The following is a 25,305-nucleotide window of genomic DNA, read 5'->3' on the forward strand; positions in this document are numbered from 1 at the left end:
GTTAATCAAAATTTCATCTTCTTGGCTTAAAATTTAAGATCGTAACCCACCTAACCCACTAAAATTTAATTAGCTAATGTAATGAGCAATCATTACTTTGACAAAATGAGGTATTACAAGAAGCATATAGCCCTAGATATAGGCATATACCTATGCAGGTGAAAATCCCACGTGCTTATATATAATATAAGTAGATGATTTTTACGTAAGCAATTCTCACATTATTAATTTGGCATTGTCTTCACAAGATCTTTTCGTATGCTGCAATCACTGAGCCTGCCCTGCAAATTATATATAGACAATGATCAGGCGCATACTTAGCCAGCAGAAAGAGAAGCACTGAGTTAATGAGACAAAGACGGAGCGAAACACTTGGCCAAGTCACGCAGCAAACATTTGCATAGGTAATGGCGCAAAAACCTGGGGAAAACAAAACTTCCTGGCAAGAATTTCAAATATCTGGCACACAATTCAATAAAACCAAAGAAATTACAACAAGCAAAGGCGGAGAAGTAGAAGTAGAAAAGACGAGGATGGAGACTGAAACCGGCTAACCTTGTCCAGTTCTCTGTGGCTGCACCCAAGTCGAAGACAAGACCCAAAGAATTGCCGAAGCCAATTGGCAGTTACGTGGCTTTAATTGCCCGACGGGAATCGAACTCCGAAGTTCTTGGCTGTCACGGTGACATGGCCACAAGGTGGAGAATTTATCACAGACTGCTGCTCGAAAGAAGAAAGAAAAAACTCAGTTCTGTGGGTTGGAATCTATTTGCAGCCATTAAATACAATTACTCAGAAGGCCCCTGTGCTGATTTAGATTTCCATTGAAGCGTGTGAGGTAACCCAGAAAGATCGCCGAAAGAAGTCCAGAAATGTCCAAGAACCATTCGGTTTTCTGCAAGTGGAACAGCTTACAGTTATCTGTGGTTATTTTGGCATTCAAGCATGGCTAATACCAAATTGCGCTGCGGTAACTGGGCAGACAAATAAATAAATTCGAACAAATTGTGCGGCCAATAGCGGTTCTACCCGCCAGTTAGCCAGTCAGCCAGTTGGCCAGTTAGGCAAACAAATAAGCCGCAGGAGTAACGTTAACTTCTTTTGTAAGCTGCTAAGTTGGGTGGGATCGATGGTAAAATAGGTAATGACCGCAAGTTTGCGGCCAGCTCACTGATCGATTCATTCGGGAAATTGTTGACTTGGGGAATGAAATAAGATGGTTAAAAATGGGTACAACCATTAAGTAAAGATACATATTTTCCTACATTTCAATCAATATTTATTTTGCTTAAATAACTTGTTTGTCATGAAATTACCTGTAAAGAAGCTGGACTTTTCATCCTGATAAATGACACTTTCCACTTAAAACCTGCCAATTTGCCTTCGATTTTTAAAAAGCAGCTTTTTGATTAGTACATAAAAATATAGCCTAGAAATTGTCACTTTGGTTTCTTTAATAAATAATTACGAAGAAATGCAGTTTTCCATTGAGCATGCCTTATCGACAGGATGCAGTTGTGCCGCCAAAGCAATACTTGGACAAGGAAATCGTGAAAGTCCCATTCGGACACCCATGCGAATTGGAAAATCTGGAAAATCTGTAACAACTAGCCGCAGAAACCCGCAGAAAAACACCAAACACCAACGACAACATTTGCCGACCACTTTTGTGTGCGGCTTTAAAATAGCAGCGCGTGCGTCTGCGCATGAAAACAGCAACAAATTGTTTAAATACTTTTGCTTTTTGTTTTAGTCTCCCCTCATCCCCCCGCATGACAAACAAAGAGTTGTGTGCCAGTGCATATTTTAGACGATTTGATTTTAAATGAAAGCTGTCAATCAAGCTGACTTCGAGGCGAGTCCGAGTCCAAGTTTCGCGCGCAACTTTCCCATTTTACCGGGAAAACTCTTAGCATTCGGAGGAAAACGAAAGCGTCACAGTCACATCTGAAATCCCATCTCAGTTGGCCCAAACCACTTAATTATCCGCTGATTTTCTGTTTGAATTCTCGTTCTCATCGCCGAAAGTTGTCGTTGCTGCTGGACATAAGTTATGCAAAACCAGTTAAGATGCTGATTGGGGTCACCAGCGAGCATATCGCCTTCCTCGCCAGTTGGTGGTGATTTTTAATGATTAAGAGCATGCTGTTTAATTTCCATGAAATCGTCTTGCTGGTTTTTTAAGAGGCTTAGATCTAATGCTTACCAACGCTGTGGGTTAAGTACTATGCACAAAGCTGGGCTTAAAAATATCAATTAATTTAAAGTACCAGTAATCTGTAAAGAAATGCTTACAGTATATTTGAGCACCAAATCATCTTAACTGTTATGGTTAAGTGAAATTCTAGGGACTGTGGTTTCAAATAAGTAAACTTATCTTAACTTAGGTGAATTCCAAATTAAATTGTCAAGTTTAAAATGATCTCTAGTCTAGAACTACTCGTAGAATGTATACTAAACATACCATATTAACCTTGTCTAATATGCAAACTCCTCTTTCGTATCTTTCAGGTTGGGAACTGCGCGGCTTAAATTGTTATAAATATTTCAATATCAAGCACTCGTGGGATAAAAGCGCCGAACTGTGTCGAAGGTGAGTGGAGTCGCAACCATAACCATATGATAATTTCCCCAGCCAAACGAGATTATGCCCGATTTGTGAGGAAGTCGCCGCAAGCAACTTGTTCCGCTCTTTGTCATCAATCGAACCTGAGAAGGTGTTTTCATTTTTTAGCTACGCTTCAGCGAATTCGCTACCTGCTGTTCATGACGGAGAGTAGAAGGGATTAATGCGGTACAGTGCGGTACATATATATCCATCGGTATATAGTTCTTGATCCAGCAATTGCCGTTACAGCAGCACATTGCATTTCCGTTCGCCGACAGCTAACTGTCAATGCCAAAGTGGTCGGCAGTTGGAGCCAAAAAAGCTAAAGAAGCAAAACAAGTTGGCTCTGCTGGCCAGGTTTTCAAATTGCTTTTCAGCCCGACTGGGCAGGGCCATCAATATGCCGATCGATACCCGGGTGACTCAATATTTCCAACTCTGCGTTCCGCCTTCTCCTTTCGAGCGAAAAGAAAGTCGCCGAAAGCTTCCGGCAAAGCACTTCTTCCAGGCATTTTTCACCAACTTCTTTTTTGGTTTTTTGGGCGTTAACCTGCACCAATGACCCAAATTCCTGAGCAGCGATCACCTGCCAGGATGGCCCATCTCGAAAATTGAGAGTGTTTTGATAATAGAGTTTGGGGATTGGGCATTTCGATGCCGGGGCTTAATGAACGTGAGAATCGTGAGCTGACCCACGGGGCATTTTGGGGTGAAAGTTTCACCGGTTTTCGGTGCACCCAGCATACGAGTATTTCTTGTGTTAGCTGAAAATAAGTATTAATAAAGTTATTGGCTGCCGCTGAATGTCAATGCCCTACGCAATTTCTCCTCGCCAACGCCGTTAAGTGCCACTTAAGTATGCCGGCCACATCGTGACTCCAAGACACATCCACCAGCACTGCTCCTAATGTAATTTACATGCCATAGACCCCGCCCCAAGTCAAGTCCAGTGCTCCAGTGCTCATTTGAATGCCACTAACGTGGCTGGGGGTCAACATACGCCACTCATTTGTGTAGCTATGCTGCTTCAAATGGTCGATTTGCCAAAAAGTTATGTATACACACGTATCTTCAATGAGTATTGTTTATATCAACACGGGGCGATTGCGTTGACAGGTGTCGTTACCCAGTCAACCAATCGTTCAACTGTGAAATACTTCAGTGGCTTATTTCGGTGAAATTTCTTTTTGGCGTGCGTAGCCTGCGAAATTGGGTAGAATGAGGCAAAAACCTCTGACAAGGCGTGTTAACACTTCAAGTTAACGGAGCTTTTACCAGTTAAAAATCAAGTTGGTAATGTGCCGAGCTGGAAATTAAATAGTTTCGGAAGTTGCAAGAAAATCAGTTGTTGAGCTGGAGAAAATAGACAACATTTAATAACATTGCCCTTTTTATTTGGGGTGTAAACACAAGGAGTAATATAAGGAGTTAACACACATATTCGCCAACTTCGAATTTCTTTTTCTAAAAAAAGACCTCTAAGTGGAAACTCCGACTTATCGCATATTTCTTGCTCACCTTAATACACGCCCAATCCACATAAAACATGTCGAACCAAGCCAAAAAAAAGATTAAAAAGCGCGACTTGCGGAGCCGCGTCTGAAGTTTTCACTCTGTGTGGCACGCAGCAATTGTTGACGGCAGGGAGTGTCTCTCATACATAATTTTGTATGCTTTTTCGATTTCCTTTTTGGCATGCCGCAGCTGCAGCCGCTTGCCACAGGCAGCCACGTCCCACGCGGCGAATGCGTAATGTCGCAATGCCTTTATTTGGGCGAAACTCGTTTTCCACGCTGGGCCCGCAGAACTCCAAATTATCAGATTGCTATCGAAGTGAGTTTAGCGATTGGAAACGAAAGTTTCATGTGGAGTGTGAGCCTGATTTCCCCCGATCCACGGCCAGCTACAAATAATTGAGATAGAAACAGAAAATAGAAAGTAAAGCGCAGCTGCATAATTGTACTTGCATTACGCCCGGCAACGGAAACTTGGCCAAGAGCATACTAACCATACTAATCGGCCAAATCCTCCAGCTTCGTGGTTATCGGCGGAAAATGAATACAAGTGCAGTTCTTATCTGATGCCTTTCGTTGTCTGTGGAGTTTTCTAATAGCCAACCAAATTGCATTGCAGATACGGAGCCGAACTGGTGGCCATCGACAGCTATGCGGAGAACAACGAAACCCTGGCCATCGCCCGCGCCAGTGATCCCAACCAGAGGGCTTCGGACAAGTACTGGCTGGGACTGGCCTCCCTCGACGACCTGCGCACCAACACGCTGGAGTCCGCGTCGGGAGCACTGATCTCGCAGTACTCCGGCTATTGGTCACTCCACCAGCCGAATGCCGAGTCCGGAGAGTGTGTGGCGGCCGCCTTCGCCGGCAAATCACAGAGCTGGGACCTGGGCACCTGCGAGTCCCTGCTGCCGTTCATGTGCCGAGCCCAGGCCTGTCCACAGGGAGCACTCCACTGCGCCAACGGCAAGTGCATCAACCAGGCCTTCAAGTGCGACGGCAGCGATGATTGTGGCGATGGCACCGATGAACTGGACTGTCCGGCACAGTGCCACTACCACATGCAGTCCGGCGGAGATGTGATCGAGACGCCCAACTATCCGCACAAGTACGGAGCGCTGAGCAAGTGCAAGTGGACGCTGGAGGGACCTCTGGGCAGCAACATCATTCTGCAGTTCCAGGACTTCGAGACGGAGAAGACCTTCGACACCGTGCAGATTCTGGTGGGCGGCCGCACCGAGGACAAGTCCGTGTCGCTGGCCACGCTCAGTGGCAAGCAGGATCTGACCACGCAGCCCTTCGTGTCCGCTTCCAACTTCATGATCGTCAAGTTCACCACGGACGGCAGTGTGGAGCGCAAGGGATTCAGGGCCACGTGGAAGACGGAGGCCAAGAACTGCGGCGGCATCCTGAAGGCCACGCTGCAGCGCCAGATCCTGACCAGCACCAACTACCCGAAGCAGTATCCCGGTGGCCTGGAGTGCCTCTATGTGATCAAAGCACAGCCGGGTCGCATCATCTCCATCGAGGTGGACGACCTGGACATCGCCGATGGACGCGACTTCCTGATGATCCGCGATGGCGAATCGCCCATGAGTCGCACCATCGCCAAGCTGACCGGAAAGACGGCCCAGAACAACCGGGTGATCATCTCCACGGGCAACGCTCTCTACCTGTACTTCAAGTCGAGTTTGGGTGAGGCCGGCAAGGGCTTCAGTCTGCGGTACATCCAGGGCTGCAAGGCCACGATCACCGCCAGAAACGGCACCGTTACCTCACCAGCCTTTGGATTGGCCGACTACCCCAAGAACCAGGAGTGCTACTTCACCATCCGCAACAATGCCCGTGCACCACTCTCCCTCAAGTTCGACAAGTTCACCGTCCACAAGAGCGACAATGTCCAGGTGTTCGACGGCTCCTCCACCTCCGGTCTGCGCCTGCACTCCGGAAACGGATTCACCGGCCCTGCGGCGCCCAAACTGACCCTGACTGCCTCGTCCGGTGAGATGCTCATCAAGTTCACCTCGGATGCTCTGCACAATGCAGCTGGGTAAGTGCTCATAACACCCACACAACATGGTTGCAGTATCTTATTTACAAACCTGAATCTCTTAGATGGTCGGCCACTTTCTCGGCCGACTGCCCGGAGCTGCAGCCCGGAATTGGAGCCTTGGCCTCCAGTCGCGACACCGCTTTCGGTACGCTGGTCAGCTTTACATGTCCCATTGGACAGGAGTTTGCCACCGGCAAGACGCGACTGGTTACCGAATGTCTGCGCGGTGGCAACTGGAGTGTCTCCTACATACCCAAGTGTCAGGGTGAGTCTGGCCACCTATCCCACAACTAGTTTGCTTACTAATCGATTTGCAATCCCTTCCACAGAGGTCTACTGCGGTCCTGTGCCACAAATCGACAACGGTTTCTCCATTGGCTCCTCGAACGTGACCTACCGCGGCATAGCGATGTACCAGTGCTACGCCGGCTTCGCCTTTGCCTCCAGTGCTCCAATCGAGAAGATCTCCTGTCTGCCGGACGGCCGCTGGGAGCGACAGCCCCACTGCATGGCCTCCCAGTGCGCAGCCCTGCCGGAGGTGGCCCACGCCAACGTGACGCTGCTAAATGGAGGCGGTCGCAGCTACGGCACCATTGTCCAGTACGAGTGTGAGCCGGGCTACGAGCGCAATGGTCATCCCGTGCTGACCTGCATGTCCAACGGCACCTGGAGCGGCGATGTGCCCAGATGCACGCGCAAGCGATGCTTCGAGTTCCCGACGATCGCCAACGGCTTTGTGGTGGACGCGACGCGAGCCTATCTCTTTGGGGATGAGGCCAGGGTGCAGTGCTTCAAGGGTTACAAGCTGATCGGCAGCAACATCATGCGCTGCAGCGAGGCCCAGAAGTTCGAGCAGCCGCCGACGTGCGAGGACATCAACGAGTGCAGCTCCTCGCAGTGCGACCTGACCACCACCGAGTGCCAGAACACGAACGGCTCCTTCCACTGCCAGTGCAGATCGGGATTCACGGCCACCACCGAGTGCCGGCCCGTGGGCGATTTGGGCCTGGGTAATGGAGGCATTCCGGATGACAGCATCACCACCTCGGTGAGCGAGCCGGGCTACAGCAAGGAGCAGCTGCGCTTGAACACGAATGGCTGGTGCGGTGGCTCCTCGGAGCCGGGTGCCAACTGGATCCTCATCGACCTCAAGGCACCCACCATCCTGCGTGGCTTCCGCACCATGTCCGTGCAGCGTCCCGATGGCAATGTGGCCTTCAGCTCGGCGGTGCGTCTGCAGTACACCAACGATCTGACGGATGTGTTCAAGGACTACGCCAATCCTGATGGCACGGCCGTAGAGTTCCGCATCCTGGAGCCCACGCTCTCCATCCTGAACCTGCCCCTGCCCATCGAGGCTCGCTATATTCGCTTCCGCATCCAGGACTACGTGGGCGCCCCCTGTCTGCGCATGGAGCTGATGGGATGCACCCGCTTGGACTGCGTGGACATCAACGAGTGCAGCAAGAACAACGGCGGCTGTGACCAGAAGTGCATCAACTCCCCGGGCGGATTCGCCTGTGGCTGCAACACTGGCTACCAGCTGTACACCTCCAACGGCACGGCTGGCTATCACGTCGAGCGCTCCGAGTCCGGCGAACGGGATGGGGACACCTATCAGCGCAACAAGACCTGTGTTCCCCTGATGTGCCCCGAGCTGGAGGCGCCCGAGAACGGGCAGCTGCTGAGCGACAAGAACGACTATCACTTCGGCGATGTGGTGCGCTTCCAGTGCCACTTTGGCTACATCATGAGCGGCAGCTCGGCGGCCCTGTGCCTCTCCAGCGGTCAGTGGAACGCCAGCGTACCAGAGTGCAATTGTAAGTGCTATACATCCAGCTCCTCGTTTGATTCCTATTTTACTAACTATGCAATGTTCCCGTTTCAGATGCCAAGTGCGTTTCCCTGCCCGATGACAAGTTGGAGGGTCTAACTGTGGCCCGGCCCGATCCCGAATCCGTGCTGGTGCCCTTCCGCGACAATGTGACCATTACGTGCGGAGCGGCGGGACGCCAGCTGCGGGCCACCGCCTCCTCCGGTTTCCGGCAGTGCGTGTACGACCCCAAGCCGGGTCTGCCCGACTACTGGCTATCCGGAATGCAGCCCTCCTGTCCACGGGTGGACTGCTATGCGCCCATGCCCACGCCCGGCGCGGAGTACGGACAGTTTGTGGACACGCGGTACCAGAGCAGCTTCTTCTTTGGCTGCCAGAACACCTTCAAGTTGGCTGGCCAGACGGGTCGTCACGACAATGTGGTTCGCTGTGGAGCTGATGGCATCTGGGACTTTGGTGATCTGCGCTGCGAGGGACCAGTGTGCGAGGATCCCGGCAGACCGGCCGATGGTCGCCAGATTGCCCGCAGCTATGAGCAGAGCTCGGAGGTGTACTTCGGATGCAATCGTCCTGGCTACATCCTGATCAATCCGCGACCCATTACGTGCATACGCGAGCCGGAGTGCAAGGTCATCAAGCCTTTGGGATTGGGTTCCGGCAGGATTCCGGACTCGGCCATCAATGCCACCTCGGAGCGACCCAATTACGAGGCCAAGAACATCCGCCTCAACTCTGCCACTGGCTGGTGTGGCAAGCAGGAGGCCTTCACCTACGTGAGCGTGGATCTCGGACAGATCTACCGAGTCAAGGCCATTCTGGTGAAGGGTGTGGTCACCAACGACATTGTGGGCAGGCCCACGGAGATCCGGTTCTTCTACAAACAGGCTGAGAGCGAGAACTACGTGGTGTACTTCCCCAACTTCAACCTGACCATGCGGGATCCGGGCAACTACGGAGAGCTGGCCATGATCACGCTGCCCAAGTTCGTGCAGGCGCGCTTCGTGATCCTCGGCATCGTGAGCTACATGGACAACGCCTGTCTGAAGTTCGAGTTGATGGGCTGCGAGGAGCCCAAGCAGGAACCCCTCCTCGGCTACGACTACGGATACTCCCCGTGCGTGGACAACGAGCCACCGATCTTCCAGAACTGCCCGCAGCAACCCATTGTGGTGCGTCGCGATGAGAACGGCGGAGTTCTTCCCGTCAACTTCACCGAACCCACGGCGGTGGACAACTCCGGATCGATTGCCCGCCTGGAGATCAAGCCACAGAACTTCCGCACTCCCAGCTACATTTTCAAGGATACGGTCGTGAAGTACGTGGCCTTCGACTACGATGGCAATGTGGCCATCTGCGAGATCAACATCACGGTGCCCGATGTCACTCCACCACTGCTGCAGTGCCCCCAGAGCTATGTGATTGAGCTGGTGGATCGCCAGGAGAGCTACACCGTGAACTTCAACGATACCCGCAAGAGGATCAAGACCTCCGACGACACCGGAGAGGTGAAGCTGCAGTTCAGCCCCGAGACTGCCACCATCAAGATCGGAAACTTCGAGAACGTGACCGTCACGGCTACGGATAAGTACAACAACCGGGCCGCCTGCCACTTCCAGGTCTCTGTGAAGGCCTCGCCCTGCGTCGACTGGGAGCTCCAGCCGCCGGCCAACGGTGCCATCAATTGCCTGCCCGGCGATCGCGGCATCGAGTGCATTGCCACCTGCAAGCCAGGATTCCGCTTCACGGACGGCGAGCCCCTGAAGACCTTCTCCTGCGAGACGTCCCGTCTGTGGCGCCCCACCTCCGTGGTGCCCGACTGCGTGTCCGAGAACACGGAGCAGGCCGCCTACCACGTGACCGCCGCCATCACCTACCGCGCCAACGGAGCGGTGGCCCAATCCTGTCTGGGTCAGTACCAGGAGGTGCTGGCCCAGCACTACGGCGGACTGAACCAGTTGCTCTCGCAGCGCTGCTCCGCCGTGAATGTGAACATGAACGTGACCTTTGTGAAGTCGGTGCCCATGCTGCTGGAGGAGAATGTGGTCAAGATGGACTTCATCCTTTCCATTCTGCCGGCTGTGCGTCAGCCACAGCTGTACGACCTGTGCGGCTCCACGCTGAACCTGATCTTTGACCTGAGTGTGCCCTATGCCAGTGCCGTGATCGATGACCTGCTGAACATTGCCAACATCGGCAACCAGTGTCCACCACTGCGCGCCCTCAAGTCGCAGATCTCGCGCGGATTCAACTGCAATGTGGGCGAGGTGCTGAACATGGACACCAGCGATGTGCCGCGTTGCCTGCACTGTCCCGCCGGAACGTATGTGTCCGAGGGTCAGAACAGCTGCACCTACTGTCCGAGGGGCTACTACCAGAACCGTGACCGCCAGGGAACCTGCCTGCGCTGTCCGGCCGGAACCTACACCAAGGAGGAGGGCACCAAGTCGCAGGCGGACTGCATTCCCGTCTGCGGTTACGGCACCTACTCACCCACCGGACTGGTGCCCTGCCTGGAGTGTCCGCGTAACTCCTTCACCGCCGAACCACCAACCGGTGGATTTAAGGATTGCCAGGCGTGTGCGGCTCAGACCTTCACCTACCAGCCGGCTGCCTCGAACAAGGATCTGTGTCGCGCCAAGTGTGCTCCGGGAACGTACTCCGCCACCGGACTGGCACCTTGCTCGCCCTGCCCACTGCATCACTACCAGGGAGCCGCGGGAGCACAGAGCTGCAACGAGTGTCCGAGTAACATGAGAACCGATTCACCCGCCTCCAAGGGACGCGAGCAGTGCAAGCCGGTGGTCTGTGGAGAAGGCGCCTGCCAGCACGGCGGACTCTGCGTGCCCATGGGCCACGACATCCAGTGCTTCTGTCCGGCCGGCTTCTCCGGTCGTCGCTGCGAACAGGACATCGACGAGTGCGCCTCCCAGCCCTGCTACAATGGTGGCCAGTGCAAGGATCTGCCGCAGGGCTATCGCTGTGAGTGCCCGGCGGGCTACTCGGGCATCAACTGCCAGGAGGAGACCAGTGACTGTGGCAACGACACATGTCCGGCCAGGGCCATGTGCAAGAACGAGCCCGGCTTCAAGAACGTGACCTGCCTGTGCCGCAGTGGCTACACCGGAGATCAGTGCGATGTGACCATCGATCCGTGCACGGCGAATGGTAATCCGTGCGGCAACGGCGCCAGCTGCCAGGCCTTGGAGCAGGGTCGCTACAAGTGCGAGTGTGTGCCGGGATGGGAGGGCATCCACTGCGAGCAAAACATCAACGACTGTTCGGAGAATCCCTGCCTGCTGGGCGCCAACTGCACGGATCTGGTCAACGACTTCCAGTGCGCCTGTCCGCCAGGATTCACCGGCAAGCGGTGCGAGCAAAAGATCGATCTCTGCCTGTCGGAGCCGTGCAAGCATGGCACCTGCGTGGACCGCCTGTTCGACCACGAGTGCGTCTGCCATCCGGGCTGGACGGGATCGGCCTGCGACATCAACATCGACGACTGCGAGAACCGACCCTGTGCCAATGAGGGCACCTGCGTGGACCTGGTGGATGGCTTCAGCTGCAACTGCGAACCCGGCTACACGGGCAAGAACTGCCAGCACACCATCGACGACTGCGCCTCGAATCCCTGCCAGCACGGCGCCACCTGTGTGGACCAGCTGGATGGCTTCAGCTGCAAGTGCCGTCCTGGCTACGTGGGTCTCTCCTGCGAGGCCGAAATCGACGAGTGTCTGAGTGACCCCTGCAATCCGGTGGGCACGGAGCGCTGCCTCGACCTGGACAACAAGTTCGAGTGCGTGTGCCGGGACGGGTTCAAGGGCCCTCTGTGCGCCACGGACATCGATGACTGCGAGGCGCAGCCCTGTCTGAACAATGGCATCTGCCGGGATCGCGTCGGTGGCTTCGAGTGCGGCTGCGAGCCAGGATGGAGTGGCATGCGCTGTGAGCAGCAGGTGACCACGTGCGGAGCTCAGGCTCCTTGCCAGAACGACGCCAGCTGCATCGACCTGTTCCAGGACTACTTCTGCGTGTGTCCCAGTGGCACCGATGGCAAGAACTGCGAGACCGCCCCGGAACGCTGCATCGGCGATCCGTGTATGCACGGTGGCAAGTGCCAGGACTTCGGCTCGGGCCTGAACTGCAGTTGCCCGGCGGATTACTCGGGCATCGGTTGTCAGTACGAGTACGACGCTTGCGAGGAGCACGTCTGCCAGAATGGAGCCACCTGCGTGGACAATGGAGCTGGCTACAGCTGCCAGTGCCCACCTGGCTTCACCGGACGCAATTGCGAGCAGGACATCGTGGACTGCAAGGACAACTCTTGCCCGCCCGGCGCCACCTGCGTGGATCTGACCAACGGCTTCTACTGCCAGTGTCCCTTCAACATGACCGGCGACGATTGCCGAAAGGCCATCCAAGTGGACTACGACCTGTACTTCAGCGATCCATCGCGATCCACCGCCGCCCAGGTGGTTCCCTTCCCCACGGGCGAGGCGAACAGCCTGACCGTCGCCATGTGGGTGCAGTTTGCCCAGAAGGACGACCGCGGCATCTTCTTCACCCTGTACGGCGTGCAATCCGCCCGCATGACCCAGCACCGTCGTATGCTGCTCCAGGCCCACTCCAGTGGAGTCCAGGTGTCGCTCTTTGAGGACCAACCCGATGCCTTCCTGAGCTTCGGCGAGTACACCTCCGTCAACGACGGCCAGTGGCACCATGTAGCCGTGGTCTGGGACGGAATCTCCGGACAGCTGCAACTGATCACAGAGGGACTGATTGCCAGTAAGATGGAGTACGGAGCTGGTGGCTCTCTGCCCGGATATCTCTGGGCAGTGCTGGGACTTCCACAGCCATATGCACACAGCAATGAGCTGGCCTACACGGATTCCGGATTCCAGGGCACAATTACCAAGGCACAGGTGTGGGCCAGAGCCCTCGACATCACGTCGGAGATCCAGAAGCAGGTGCGCGACTGCCGATCTGAGCCGGTTCTCTATCCCGGCCTCATCCTCAACTGGGCGGGCTACGAGGTGACTTCCGGCGGAGTGGAGCGCAATGTGCCCTCCCTATGCGGACAACGCAAGTGCCCCGTGGGCTACACGGGCGCCAATTGCCAGCAACTGGTCGTGGACAAGGAGCCGCCTGTGGTGGAGCACTGCCCCGGAGATCTGTGGGTGATTGCCAAGAACGGATCCGCGGTGGTCACCTGGGATGAGCCGCACTTCAGCGACAACATTGGCGTGACCAAGATCTACGAGCGGAATGGACACCGATCTGGCACTACGTTACTGTGGGGCACCTACGACATCACCTACATTGCATCCGATGCAGCTGGAAACACTGCATCCTGCAGCTTCAAGGTTTCTCTGCTAAGTAAGTACTAGAAGGAAACTAGAAGTGTTAAGTGCTTATCTAACATCTATGAATCTATTTCGCAGCCGAATTCTGTCCAGCATTGGCCGATCCCGTTGGTGGATCCCAGGTGTGCAAGGACTGGGGTGCAGGTGGTCAGTTCAAGGTGTGCGAGATCGCCTGTAATACGGGTCTTCGATTCTCGGAGCAGGTGCCTGAGTTCTACACCTGCGGAGCCGAGGGCTTCTGGCGCCCGACGAGGGAACCCTCGATGCCATTGGTCTACCCATCCTGCTCACCATCGAAGCCCGCCCAGCGGGTGTTCCGCATCAAGATGCTCTTCCCCTCGGACGTGCTGTGCAACAAGGCTGGTCAGGCGGTGCTCCGCCAGAAGGTGACCAACTCGGTCAATGGCCTCAACAGGGACTGGAACTTCTGCTCCTACGCCATTGAGGGAACAAGGTTTGTTATGGTTCTCCTCCATGCGTTGCTTCATTGCTTATCCGTATTATTAATGGAATTGCAGGGAATGCAAGGACATCCAGATCGATGTGAAATGCGACCACTACCGAGGTGCCCAGAACAACCGCGTGCGACGTCAGTCCAAGGATGGCGGAGTCTATGTGATGGAGGCCGAGCTGCCAGTGGTCAAGTAAGTAGTTGCATGTGAACCCAGGTCCCAACACCGCACGCCGGTCTAGCATGTCCTGATCCGCTCGAGGATCATCCGTGTACACTGTGTATATGCTATATGTGTTTTGTGTGTTCGTTAACCCAATTTGCAGCGATGAGGATGACGATCTGACATTGACGGGTCGCCAGGGACGCCAACAAACTGGCGGCGATACATACACCCTGGAGATAGCCTTCCCGGCTGCGAAGTATGTCTAGCACTCCTATGTTGGTTTACCCCACGCATAACCAAATCCGACCAATGCACCCGATCTGCCCAGCATCAAATCTGCACCCAGTACTACCAACAACCGTCTCAGCCAACACTAAACTCCATCCAAACGAACCAAACCAATCGACCTAACCCCATGCTTGTCTAACCTCATGTCGCATGTCTGCGTGCTAACCCAAGTTTAAGGCTTATATCTATGTCCCGGACATTAACATTCGTTCTTTAATCACAAGATCACGATCGTCCATTTGAACCAACACTAATCCACCATGTTTCTATTCATCTGCAGTGATCCTGTGGTGCACACGTCCACGGGCGAACGATCCAGTGTCAAGCAGCTGCTGGAGAAGCTCATCCTCGAGGACGACCAGTTCGCAGTGCAGGAGATCCTGCCCAACACAGTGCCGGACCCGGCCTCCCTGGAACTGGGCTCGGAGTACGCCTGCCCCGTGGGCCAGGTGGTGATGATTCCCGACTGTGTGCCCTGTGCCATTGGTACCTTCTACGACAGTGCCAACAAGACGTGCATAGCCTGCTCGCGCGGAACCTACCAGTCGGAGGCGGGCCAGCTGCAGTGCAGCAAGTGCCCGGTGATTGCTGGAAGGCCAGGAGTGACTGCCGGACCTGGAGCACGCTCCGCGGCGGACTGCAAGGAGCGCTGCCCAGCCGGCAAGTACTTCGACGCGGAAACGGGTCTGTGCCGCTCCTGCGGCCATGGATTCTACCAGCCCAACGAGGGATCCTTCAGCTGTGAGCTGTGCGGCTTGGGACAAACGACGCGCTCCACGGAGGCCACGTCCCGCAAGGAGTGTCGCGATGAGTGCAGCTCTGGCCAGCAACTGGGAGCCGATGGACGCTGTGAGCCCTGCCCACGTGGCACATACCGCCTGCAGGGCGTCCAGCCATCCTGCGCCGCCTGTCCGCTGGGCAGGACCACGCCCAAGGTGGGCGCCAGTTCGGTGGAGGAGTGCACCCTGCCCGTCTGCTCGGCGGGAACGTACCTGAACGCCACGCAGAACATGTGCATCGAGTGCCGCAAGGGCTTCTACCAGTCGGAGTCGCAGCAGACCGCCTGTCTGCAGTGCCCGCCGAACCACAGCACCAAGATCACCGGCGCCACCTCGAAGAGCGAGTGCACCAATCCCTGCGAACACATTGCAGAGGGCAAGCCGCACTGCGATGCGAACGCCTACTGCATCATGGTGCCGGAGACGTCGGACTTCAAGTGCGAGTGCAAGCCAGGATTCAATGGAACGGGCATGGCCTGCACGGATGTGTGCGATGGCTTCTGCGAGAACTCTGGTGCCTGTGTCAAGGACTTGAAGGGCACACCCTCTTGCCGCTGTGTGGGCTCCTTCACGGGACCCCACTGTGCGGAACGCTCCGAGTTCGCCTACATCGCCGGCGGAATTGCCGGTGCGGTGATCTTTATCATCATTATCGTCCTGCTTATCTGGATGATCTGCGTGCGCTCCACGAAGCGCAGGGATCCCAAGAAGATGCTAACCCCTGCGATTGACCAGACCGGCTCGCAGGTGAACTTCTACTACGGTGCCCACACGCCCTACGCGGAGTCCATCGCCCCATCCCATCACAGCACCTATGCGCACTACTACGACGACGAGGAGGACGGCTGGGAGATGCCCAACTTCTACAACGAAACGTACATGAAGGATGGTAAGTACTAGAATCTGTGACTTAATCTCTATTGAAAGTATCATTCCTAATCCACGCCTAATCCTTAATCCTCGACAGGTCTGCATGGTGGCAAGATGAGTACGTTGGCCAGGTCCAATGCCTCGCTCTATGGAACTAAAGAAGACTTATACGACCGACTGAAACGTCACGCCTACACGGGCAAGAAGGGTAAGATCACCAGATGAGTTCGCACATGATCTCCCATATTGATGTATAACATGTATATTTTTCAGAAAAGAGTGATAGTGATAGCGAAGTGCAGTAGAACAACGATAAATAACAGATAACAGATAACCAGCTGCTTTAATGTAAAATGTGGTCATAAATAACGAATGGGATGCAGCAGCAAGCTCACTGTCAGAACAGTGACCCCCACTGCCCCCAAGAATACTCACTGGCGAGCCTTGCATTGAATCAACGTAATAGCTGCGGTCCATCCACGATCCATCCATCTACAGTCCCCATCTCGGATATTACGTGGCTTAATGCAAGGCTTGGAGGGAAGAAGAGAAGTCGAGCAGAGACGAGAGATGGCTTATAATTGTAATTCCCATTTGTGCTCTTTAGGTATGCAAACTACATGAAATTAAGTCGAACTTATGCGTAATTTAATGAATGAAATATTGTTTTAATCTTAAGTATTATTTACCTATACAAAAACTCGAACTTACCATGCTTGACGCGGTACCAAATTGCAATACATATATACTAATATACTCGTATATATATAAAAAGATTGATTTTTCCAACCATATAGATTGTCCAAGCTTGTTGAACAAATACGCGAGTGCTGTAAAAAGCAAATCAAATATAGTCGTTATTTTGTAATTTAATAAAAGCAATTTAATTATTATGTATGACAATTAATTTTATAAATTTTCTTGTATAAAATAAAACAAAACAAACGAATCCAATTGAATATGCCTGCGTTTTAGTAGTTTCACTTTATTCCCCTGGGACTACGGCGCTGCCATAGAATTTACCCACGAAGGTTCTTCCACGACGCTGTCGGCGCGCCAGATCCTTGTGCTTCTCAAGAATCGGCACGATGCGGGACAGCTTCTTCCCCGGATTGCGGGTGATATACTTCAGGGTCTCCTTCCACCGCAGCTCAACCCTTCGCTGCACATGGAAGAAGCCGTTGTGGAACACGTGGAAGTGGTCGGTGGCGTGGCCGGCGAATGCCAGGATCAGGAGGGACAACGGAACAGTAACGCTGCCCACCCAGTAACTCTCGTAGTTTCTATAGTTGAACTCCGAGACAAGGCCCGTTCCGGGCACCAAGGCGGTCATCAAAATGACGCATATCTCCTCCACTGTCTTCCAGAACGCCTGAACGGCAATCTCCAGGAGCAGGAATGCCACTGCCACTTCGTAGATCCGCCTCAGCAGTGCCGGCATAACATAAAGTACCCGGGGAACGAAGCAATTGTCCCATATGAGGTCCGTTGCAGCCAGACCCACAATCAGCGAGGGTAGCTGCGGCGCCGAAACATTTGGACTTTTGGAAGATAGCGCAAGGAACTGGACCACGTGGAGTAAGCCAGCTACGAAAACGCACTCCAAGCTGGTCATAATCGCACTCAATGCACGTTAATAAAACTTAAAATTTTAAATAAAGTAACAGAAATTTTATCGAATTTTAGGTTGAATTTCTGTGGTGAATTTCAGAGTATTTGAGTGAAAAACATGAGTGATCTTTGTAAAAACTATTGTTTAGAAACATCTCAGAAAACTAAAAATATTTTAGAAAACATTTAAAAAACAATGAATTATGAAGACAGTCGAAAAATTAATACACTCGAGACAGTTCTTATGAGTTACAAACTCAAACCTACAAATAATTTCAATTTTAATAGAAACACGTATTCGACCATTTATTATAAAATTAATTTAAAGTCCAAAAAAGAATAGGGTACGCTATAGTCGACTGCTGCAAATTATTAATAAATATTAACCGTTATTCAGACAATGAAAGCAGCAAAGCAAGTGCTGTAGCAATCAGCAATTGAATGCAGGTGGAAAAATATTCAAGCATGGTTTCGTACCCAATATTTGTAGTACCTTTGCATGCCCGAGACACCCACCATTTTCATGGTATTTATATTTAATAACATATGCAGTATATTTGGTGCATTAATCAGTATTTTGTGCGGGATGCTCCCATTAAATTCATAGGCCGCGCGGCGGTCACATTAGCTACTCAAGCCAGGCGAAAAACTGAAGAAAATCGGAAAAGTAAATTGTGTGGCCTCGAGTATATTGCTGGTACTTGGACGAAGTACGCTAGATTTATTCTTGCCAAGCGGATGGCCGTTTAAGGTGAGCTGCACCAGCGTTTACTTTCCCTTGCGGAGTAAACAAACTCGAACCTAACCTCAAACTGACCATTTTTTTCTTCTGCAGACGAGGAACTTCAGGAAAAGGTAATACAAAAAAAAGACCCCAACATGACCCAATATTTGCCGCCGAATCTGCTGGCGCTGTTCGCGGCACGGGATCCCATCCCGTTTATGCCGCCGGTGGACAAGCTGCCGCACGAGAAGAAGTCTCGCGGCTACCTGGGAGTGGCCAAGTTCATGGCCGACTTCGAGGACCCCAAGGACACGCCGCTGCCAAAAACGGTGGAGACGCGTCAGGAGCGACTGGAGCGCCGTCGTCGCGAGAAGGCCGAGCAGGTTGCCTACAAGCTGGAGCGTGAGATAGCGCTGTGGGACCCCACAGAGATCAAAAACGCCACGGAGGACCCGTTTCGCACGCTGTTTATTGCCCGCATCAACTATGACACCTCAGAGTCAAAGCTGCGACGTGAGTTCGAGTTTTACGGGCCCATCAAGAAGATCGTCCTGATCCACGACCAGGAATCAGGTAAACCCAAGGGCTACGCCTTCATCGAGTACGAGCACGAGCGGGACATGCATGCCGCCTACAAGCACGCCGACGGTAAGAAGATCGACAGCAAGCGCGTCCTGGTGGACGTGGAGCGGGCTCGCACTGTCAAAGGCTGGCTGCCTCGACGGCTGGGCGGCGGTCTAGGTGGAACGCGTCGCGGCGGCAACGATGTCAACATCAAGCACTCCGGCCGCGAGGACAACGAGAGGGAGCGCGAGCGCTACCGGCTGGAGCGGGAGCGTGAGGATCGCGAGGGTCCCGGACGCGGCGGTGCCTCCAATGGCCTGGATGCCCGAGCTGGACGCGGTTTCGGTGCGGAACGTCGACGTTCCCGCTCAAGGGAACGCCGCGACCGTGAACGAGATCGTGGACGGGGCGCTGTGGCTAGCAGTGGTCGCTCGCGCAGTCGTTCCCGCGAGCGCAGAAAACGACGAGCGGGCAGCCGGGAGCGGTACGATGAGTTCGACCGCCGCGATCGGCGAGACAGGGAGCGCGAGCGGGATCGCGATCGCGAGCGTGAGAAGAAAAAGAAGCGCTCCAAGTCACGCGAACGCGAATCCTCCAGGGAGCGTCGCGAACGGAAGCGAGAGCGAAGGGACCGTGAACGCGGCGCCGGATCCGGCGGCGATGTCAAGGAGCGCAAGCCCGACTTCCGCGAAATGGACGTCATCAAGATCAAGGAGGAGCCCATCGACGATGGCTATCCCACATTTGACTACCAGAACGCGACCATCAAGCGTGAGATCGACGACGAGGATGAGGAGAAATACCGGCCGCCGCCTGCGCATCACAATATGTTCAGTGTGCCGCCGCCGCCCATTTTGGCGCGTGGAAATGCCAGCACGAATCCCAATCCCGACAATGGTCAGCAGAGCTCCGGCGATCCGAGTTGGTGGCGTCAGTAGAGTCTTGGCGCTCCAAAATGTGTCAAGGTTAATATTTCTAGAAGTCAGACGTCTGTGGGTCGCAACTATTTATTCATTCGACTTGAGGCACAGCAATCCTGGACAGCCTAACCATAGCTATCCATTTTACACAGAAAATTTTAAGGTACCACTTGGAGGAAGGCCAAGTAGAACAACATTATAGAAACCCAGACCGCTAAACGCAGAATCCACTAATGTGTGCGTAGCTTAAATCATTTAAAATTATAAGTAACTCTTAACAAATGAATATGAAAACAGTAAGTAAAATAAAACTAGCCCTCATGTGTTTGTTTCCCCACCTTTGGTAAGGGGGTTAAAGGGAATACGGAGAGTCAGGAGCTGGAACGCTTTCGGAGGCGCATACTATGGTACTATATGGTACACTATCCCATGGTGGTTCCTGGGATTTTCTTACTCACTTAACATAAGCTGAACAACAAAACGCAACTTGAATACAATACCCTTGCACTAACTCGTGCCTTTTATTTTCTCTGTTTTTTTGCAGTTTTCAATCAATTGAAAATCTGACTCTGACTAGTGTGAAAGCAAAAGCATAAGTATTTAATCAAAAAGTAATCCAAAATGGAAATTAGTTCCGCCAGAATTTGTAGCCAATGCCCAAGTCTAAATTCCAAGCCCACATCAGGTAATTTGGTCAACACACAAACCTCACTAATCCATGCGTCTACCGTTCTAGGACCGCTCTAGAATCAAGACAGCTACCGATACTTTCCCAATCTCCTCCGCTCTGGGTTGTGTTCCTCCTGTTGTGTGGTGTGTAAGTTGAATCGGTGAATCGCGGGGTAAATGTTGTAAACCCAAACCTTTCCGTAAGTTTGCCCCGGTAAGATTACGATTTGCTCGACCGCCGTGTGAGTGTAAGGGAGCTTTTTGCTCTGTTTGGTACACATTGCGAACTGCTCCGATGGTCTGTGGCAATCTACACATCCATTATGTCTGTAATCAATTTACCATTTCGATCTTTTCATGTACGTTGAGCTGATTGTTATCGTACTGAAGACGAACCCGCGGCGGAAACACGCATAGAACAGAAATCTGCACCAAAGGTTTGCTTTTGGTAACTGGTAACGATTGGTTGGTTGTTCAGGTCTTGGGGTTTCTCGATTTGGTAGTCTCTTTTTTGGGTTGCGGACGTGGACAAAATTGTGGGGGGTCTTTTATTTTTGTATTGTTTGGCAGACAGGACCCATGCAATTGCCTTTTCGTACCTTGCGACTTACGGGAAATAAACTAGCGCCTTAGCGAGGCATTTTTCCTTTAATACCATAAGAAAAGCTGACAGGAAATCGATGTCACATTTAGATTTTATCAAATAAAGAAAAGAATTTCTCCTTACACGTAAAAGAACTTGTTTTATTTTTCAAACATAATCACGAAAATTTATAGCTTATTTTAATTTTGGCTTGTTAAACTCGCCTATGACCCCTGGATATAATGATATGCACTGGTGTCCCTTTAAAAATTATATTAATATAAGCAAGCACATTTTTCTGCTCAAAACCAGCCATCTGATTCGTTGAAAACAACGCATTATAAAAACGCTGGATGTTTAGTGCGTCCTCTATTAAAATAATACCTAAAAAGTACATATATACCCTGGTGTATTGCGCGTAATGGGTATCAGCAGTACGCTACCTTCATTTCTGTGAGAATATACTGCGTATATCGATGGGTCATATATCGATATAATTGACTACTTTCTCAACAACATAGAGAAACGGAATATTCAAACAGTATTTTACATGGAAATATAAAATAAAGATATAATCTTGACATTACCATGCCATTTTTTTGAATAAATGTTTAATTTTACCAAAATGCGTTTACCTATCGTTTGCGGCCGATAATTTAATAATATTATGCGGCCCTGCTTACACTGGCATACAAGTAATGAACAAAAATTGTGGTACATAGTCAATGTTTTATAATGATTTGCTTATTGTGCATTGCAATCTTTAGACTAAGAATTTGTGAGTGCTTTTATTTCCTTTGTGACATATTTCTTCATTAGTGTTTAAGAAAAACGTGACCAAAAAACATAGCAGTGACAATAATCGATGGTTGCAGCATAACCTATCGATAATGGCGTGTTTTCAGACACGCCGATAGTATCGCATAAGCAAAGTCTTGGGTCCAGCTCTAATTTTTTTGGCGTGTAGCTGTAGCAGAAGCAAAAGGAAGCCGCTTGTGGAAAATTTCAACTGCCATCAGCAAGCACTGAGCCTGAGAAAATCAGGTAAATTTTTGCATTTTTACGCGATTAGCGGCTGCCCCACGGCATTGCGCGTACTTTTTGCGTGTGGTTTCCTAGTTTGCGCGTGTTTAATGCGACATTTTGTCTCGTTTTTTTCGTACAGCACGCCCGGCATTCGACGCACCGCAAAAAAAACTTCTTTGACCACTCAGCAGCTCCGACGAGCAACAAAAAATCAACATGTCTGACGAAAAGAAAGGCGGTGAGACTGAGCACATCAACCTGAAGGTCCTCGGCCAGGATAACGCCGTCGTCCAGTTCAAGATCAAGAAGCACACACCCTTGAGGAAGCTGATGAACGCCTACTGCGACCGTGCCGGACTCTCCATGCAGGTGGTGCGCTTCCGCTTCGACGGACAGCCCATCAACGAGAACGACACCCCGACCTCGCTGGAGATGGAGGAGGGCGACACCATCGAGGTTTACCAGCAGCAGACCGGCGGCGCTCTATAAAATTACTTAGTTAAGTTAGTTACACCACCCCTTATAACTACAAACATTAAACAAAAAAAAAAAACAAAAGAAAAGAAACAACAACATGAAGAATCCAGCAACACACAGGCAGTAAGCATTGATTGAATATGGAACAAGAGTGCGTTTAGTACAACTGTAGATTCTGTCTGTATGCGTGACCACAACAAACAAAAACTTTTGCAGACAAGAAAATGGTAAATAAAGCATTTTATAAACTACACAAATCCGCAGTCTTTGACTATTTCTACCTGCCTGATCGGCGTTTGTTTTTGCCCTTCTACCCCGAAAAGCCGGCGCGAATTTCCCGCTTTTGCGTCCCTCTTTCCACACAGACACGCACACACACTGCCAGCCATTGCACGTCTGTGTGCGAGCAGGACTGGGTCCAGTGCGCGTGTGTGCGTGCAAATTGATATACATACACATCGGGGCTCACTGAATTTGCGGGAAAAGTACAAACAAATATGTATGTACGCCGGCGAATCTGCAGAGTCTGGGAAAACATAACCTTAAAGTTCGAGCAAGTATACAAATGACGTCAGTTTTTGGAACCTTCTGGGTGAAAATTACATAGAGGTAACTATAACCTCAAAATTGGGGCCTAGTAATACGCCATGTATGTTCACACAGCTAAGCCATACATGGTGATTGTGTATGTATACCATGTATGTATATATGTGCGTATGTATGTGGTTGAAACTTCAGAGGTACAGTTGTGTACAAAAAACTATGATGTAAAATTGAAAAGTAGGTATGTATTTACATACATATTTATGTACGTCGACCAGTCCTGTCTTTCATACAATATTCAGTTTCCAAGAAATCAACTTGATTATCAACATTTAAATATGTACATTTCCGATTTTACCCATTGGGTGGGTAGGAATAAATTTCGAGATTTTTTTTAGATTTCGGTGCCGACTTTACCATGTACATATGTACATTGAAATCGGTAATCTTTAGTTTTCAATGTACAATTATGACTACACATTGATAACCAAATGAGTGAGTCATTTTTATTTTATTTTGTTGCATTTTATAATTTATTTACAAAAAACCGCCTTCTTAACTCGAAATAACAAGATAATTCATTAACATGTGTATTTTATTTTATTTGTAAAAGCCAATTTATAGTATTATTTTACATAATTTTCTTGGCAAAGGACAACTTATAGTGCAGTTTAAATTGTATAAACAATTTTTTTGTTAATAGGGATAAATAGTTATGAAACAATAAACTTCTGGCATGTTTATTTGCAACAAGAATTATAATATGTACAAATTTAATTTAAAATAAAGTGTAATGTGTGTAAGGCACCGATTCCCGCATTAGAACAATTAAATCAGAGACCTAGCTTAGACCCAATCCTTGGGGTTCTTCAGGACCTTCATCAGTTTGCCCTCCTCGGACTGGGACTTGGGCTCGTGCATGTACTCCCAGCGAGCGTGCAGGGGCAGGGACATCAGGATACTCTCATACCGGGCTCCAGGCGTGTATAGGCCGAACTTAGTGCCGCGATCGTAAATTAGGTTAAACTCCACGTAGCGTCCGCGGCGGAGCAGTTGCCACTGGCGTTCGTTGTTGCCGTACTCCCGATTCTTGTGTTTACGCACCAGCGGCACGTAGGATGGAATCACGGCCTTGGCGCAACTGGACACAAAGTTGAAGGCCGCCTCCTGGTTGGGCGAATCGATGTCGTCGAAAAAGATCCCCCCGATGCCGCGGCTCTCATTCCGGTGCTTGATGCGGAAGTAGTCATCGCACCACTTCTTGAAGCGCGGGTAGTAGGTGGCATCGTGCTCGTCGCAGGCGGACTTGAGGGTCTGGTGGAAGTGGGAAGCGTCCTTCTCGCAGAGGTAATAGGGCGTCAGATCCGTGCCGCCACCGAACCACCACTGCTTCTCCCCCTTGGCAGTTTCCACTTCGAAATAACGATAGTTGAAGTGGATGGTGGGGACATGGGGATTTCTTGGATGGATCACGGCACTCACACCGCTGGCAAAGAACGGCAATGAGGCGCCCTCTTTCAGGTTCTTGCCGCGTGCCCGCATCTGCTGCACTGCAGCCGGGGGCAAGGAACCGGTGACCACAGATATATTAACGCCAGCCTTCTCAAATACATCGCCATCCTGCAGAACACAAGTAATTCCGCCGCCACCCTCAGGCCTCTCCCACCGGTCCACCTTGAACTTCTGGCCACAGTTCTCCTCCGCCTCCAGGGCGCGGCAAAACTCCGCCTGGATCTCCATGATCAGGATCTCCATGCGATGACGCATGTTTTCCTTGTCGCCCAGCAGTGCCTTGGAGTCTGTGATGGGCTCGGCCATGAACCGCGAGGTGTCCATCTGCACGCCTTTGACCTTTGGGTCGACCGCCTCCGCGGAATGTGCGTACGTGACGGCCGAAAAGCTGGCCAGGCCCACTCCCGTGCCGAGGAGAAAGCCCCGGACATGCGGCCCCCTGGTCCGGCGCACCAGTTGAAAGGTGCCCAGCGATACCAGCGATATCGTGTGACGCAGTGCGTTCATTTTGTTCTGTCGTCTACTTTAAAATTTTAAATTAACTTAAGTACTTTCCCCGAGCGCAGTCTGTTTGTTATCTTTCACCGACCCGGCATTCCTAGTTGCATAGCCGTTGGTGTGACCGTAATCATTAAAATATACCAAAAATAGGGGTTCGAGCATTTGTTTTATTTACATCAATACAAGTAGTTATTACGTTATTATAAATAAATTAAATTATTAAGTTATTACGTTCACTTAAAAAAGCAGTAG

General features: G+C 51.4%; 5 protein-coding genes across 7 annotated transcripts in view; 3 read left to right on the plus strand and 2 right to left on the minus strand.

Moving 5' to 3' along the window:
• Window positions 1-16,659, plus strand: part of LOC122615168 — a 30,564-nt gene extending 13,905 nt beyond the window's left edge. For 2 of the 3 annotated variants that reach the window (XM_043790112.1, XM_043790103.1), the window contains exons 3-13: window positions 2,512-2,593; window positions 4,742-6,172; window positions 6,238-6,440; window positions 6,505-7,995; window positions 8,064-13,382; window positions 13,448-13,823; window positions 13,888-14,013; window positions 14,147-14,242; window positions 14,555-15,942; window positions 16,021-16,131; window positions 16,197-16,659. In XM_043790112.1, coding sequence (XP_043646047.1) covers window positions 2,512-2,593; window positions 4,742-6,172; window positions 6,238-6,440; window positions 6,505-7,995; window positions 8,064-13,382; window positions 13,448-13,823; window positions 13,888-14,013; window positions 14,147-14,242; window positions 14,555-15,942; window positions 16,021-16,131; window positions 16,197-16,228 — 10,655 coding nt within the window. In that variant the 3' untranslated portion in view covers window positions 16,229-16,659. The remainder of the gene's footprint in view (window positions 1-2,511; window positions 2,594-4,741; window positions 6,173-6,237; window positions 6,441-6,504; window positions 7,996-8,063; window positions 13,383-13,447; window positions 13,824-13,887; window positions 14,014-14,146; window positions 14,243-14,554; window positions 15,943-16,020; window positions 16,132-16,196) is intronic. The other variant, XM_043790121.1, reaches the window with a different exon arrangement.
• A 151-nt stretch (window positions 16,660-16,810) lies between these two features.
• LOC122615187 lies at window positions 16,811-17,651 on the minus strand. Its single transcript, XM_043790133.1, has one exon. It carries the CDS (start codon window positions 17,536-17,538, stop codon window positions 16,909-16,911), a length of 630 nt encoding a protein of 209 aa, XP_043646068.1. The 5' UTR covers window positions 17,539-17,651; the 3' UTR covers window positions 16,811-16,908.
• Window positions 17,652-18,129: 478 nt separating this feature from the next.
• LOC122614239 (U1 small nuclear ribonucleoprotein 70 kDa) lies at window positions 18,130-20,056 on the plus strand. The gene is made up of 2 exons (XM_043788775.1): window positions 18,130-18,285; window positions 18,370-20,056. The coding sequence occupies exon 2, from the start codon at window positions 18,414-18,416 to the stop codon at window positions 19,758-19,760; it is 1,347 nt and encodes a 448-aa protein (XP_043644710.1). The 5' UTR covers window positions 18,130-18,285; window positions 18,370-18,413; the 3' UTR covers window positions 19,761-20,056.
• Window positions 20,057-21,884: 1,828 nt separating this feature from the next.
• Window positions 21,885-22,754, plus strand: LOC122625977 (small ubiquitin-related modifier 3). Its single transcript, XM_043806057.1, has 2 exons — window positions 21,885-22,038; window positions 22,160-22,754. The coding sequence occupies exon 2, from the start codon at window positions 22,237-22,239 to the stop codon at window positions 22,507-22,509; it is 273 nt and encodes a 90-aa protein (XP_043661992.1). The 5' UTR covers window positions 21,885-22,038; window positions 22,160-22,236; the 3' UTR covers window positions 22,510-22,754.
• Window positions 22,755-23,753: 999 nt separating this feature from the next.
• LOC122622902 (oxygen-dependent coproporphyrinogen-III oxidase) lies at window positions 23,754-25,161 on the minus strand. The gene has a single exon (XM_043801574.1). It carries the CDS (start codon window positions 25,057-25,059, stop codon window positions 23,887-23,889), a length of 1,173 nt encoding a protein of 390 aa, XP_043657509.1. The 5' UTR covers window positions 25,060-25,161; the 3' UTR covers window positions 23,754-23,886.
• Between the last annotated feature and the right edge of the window lie 144 nt (window positions 25,162-25,305).

This window comes from Drosophila teissieri, chromosome 2L (assembly GCF_016746235.2).
Source record: "Drosophila teissieri strain GT53w chromosome 2L, Prin_Dtei_1.1, whole genome shotgun sequence".
In the NCBI taxonomy this organism is placed as follows: Eukaryota; Metazoa; Arthropoda; class Insecta; order Diptera; family Drosophilidae; genus Drosophila; species Drosophila teissieri.

Bases quoted from the DNA above. Each gene is read 5' to 3' on its own strand.
- LOC122615187 (XM_043790133.1), bottom strand. From the start codon at position 17,538: ATGACCAGCTTGGAGTGCGTTTTCGTAGCTGGCTTACTCCACGTGGTC.
- LOC122614239 (XM_043788775.1), top strand. From the start codon at position 18,414: ATGACCCAATATTTGCCGCCGAATCTGCTGGCGCTGTTCGCGGCACGG.
- LOC122625977 (XM_043806057.1), top strand. From the start codon at position 22,237: ATGTCTGACGAAAAGAAAGGCGGTGAGACTGAGCACATCAACCTGAAG.
- LOC122622902 (XM_043801574.1), bottom strand. From the start codon at position 25,059: ATGAACGCACTGCGTCACACGATATCGCTGGTATCGCTGGGCACCTTT.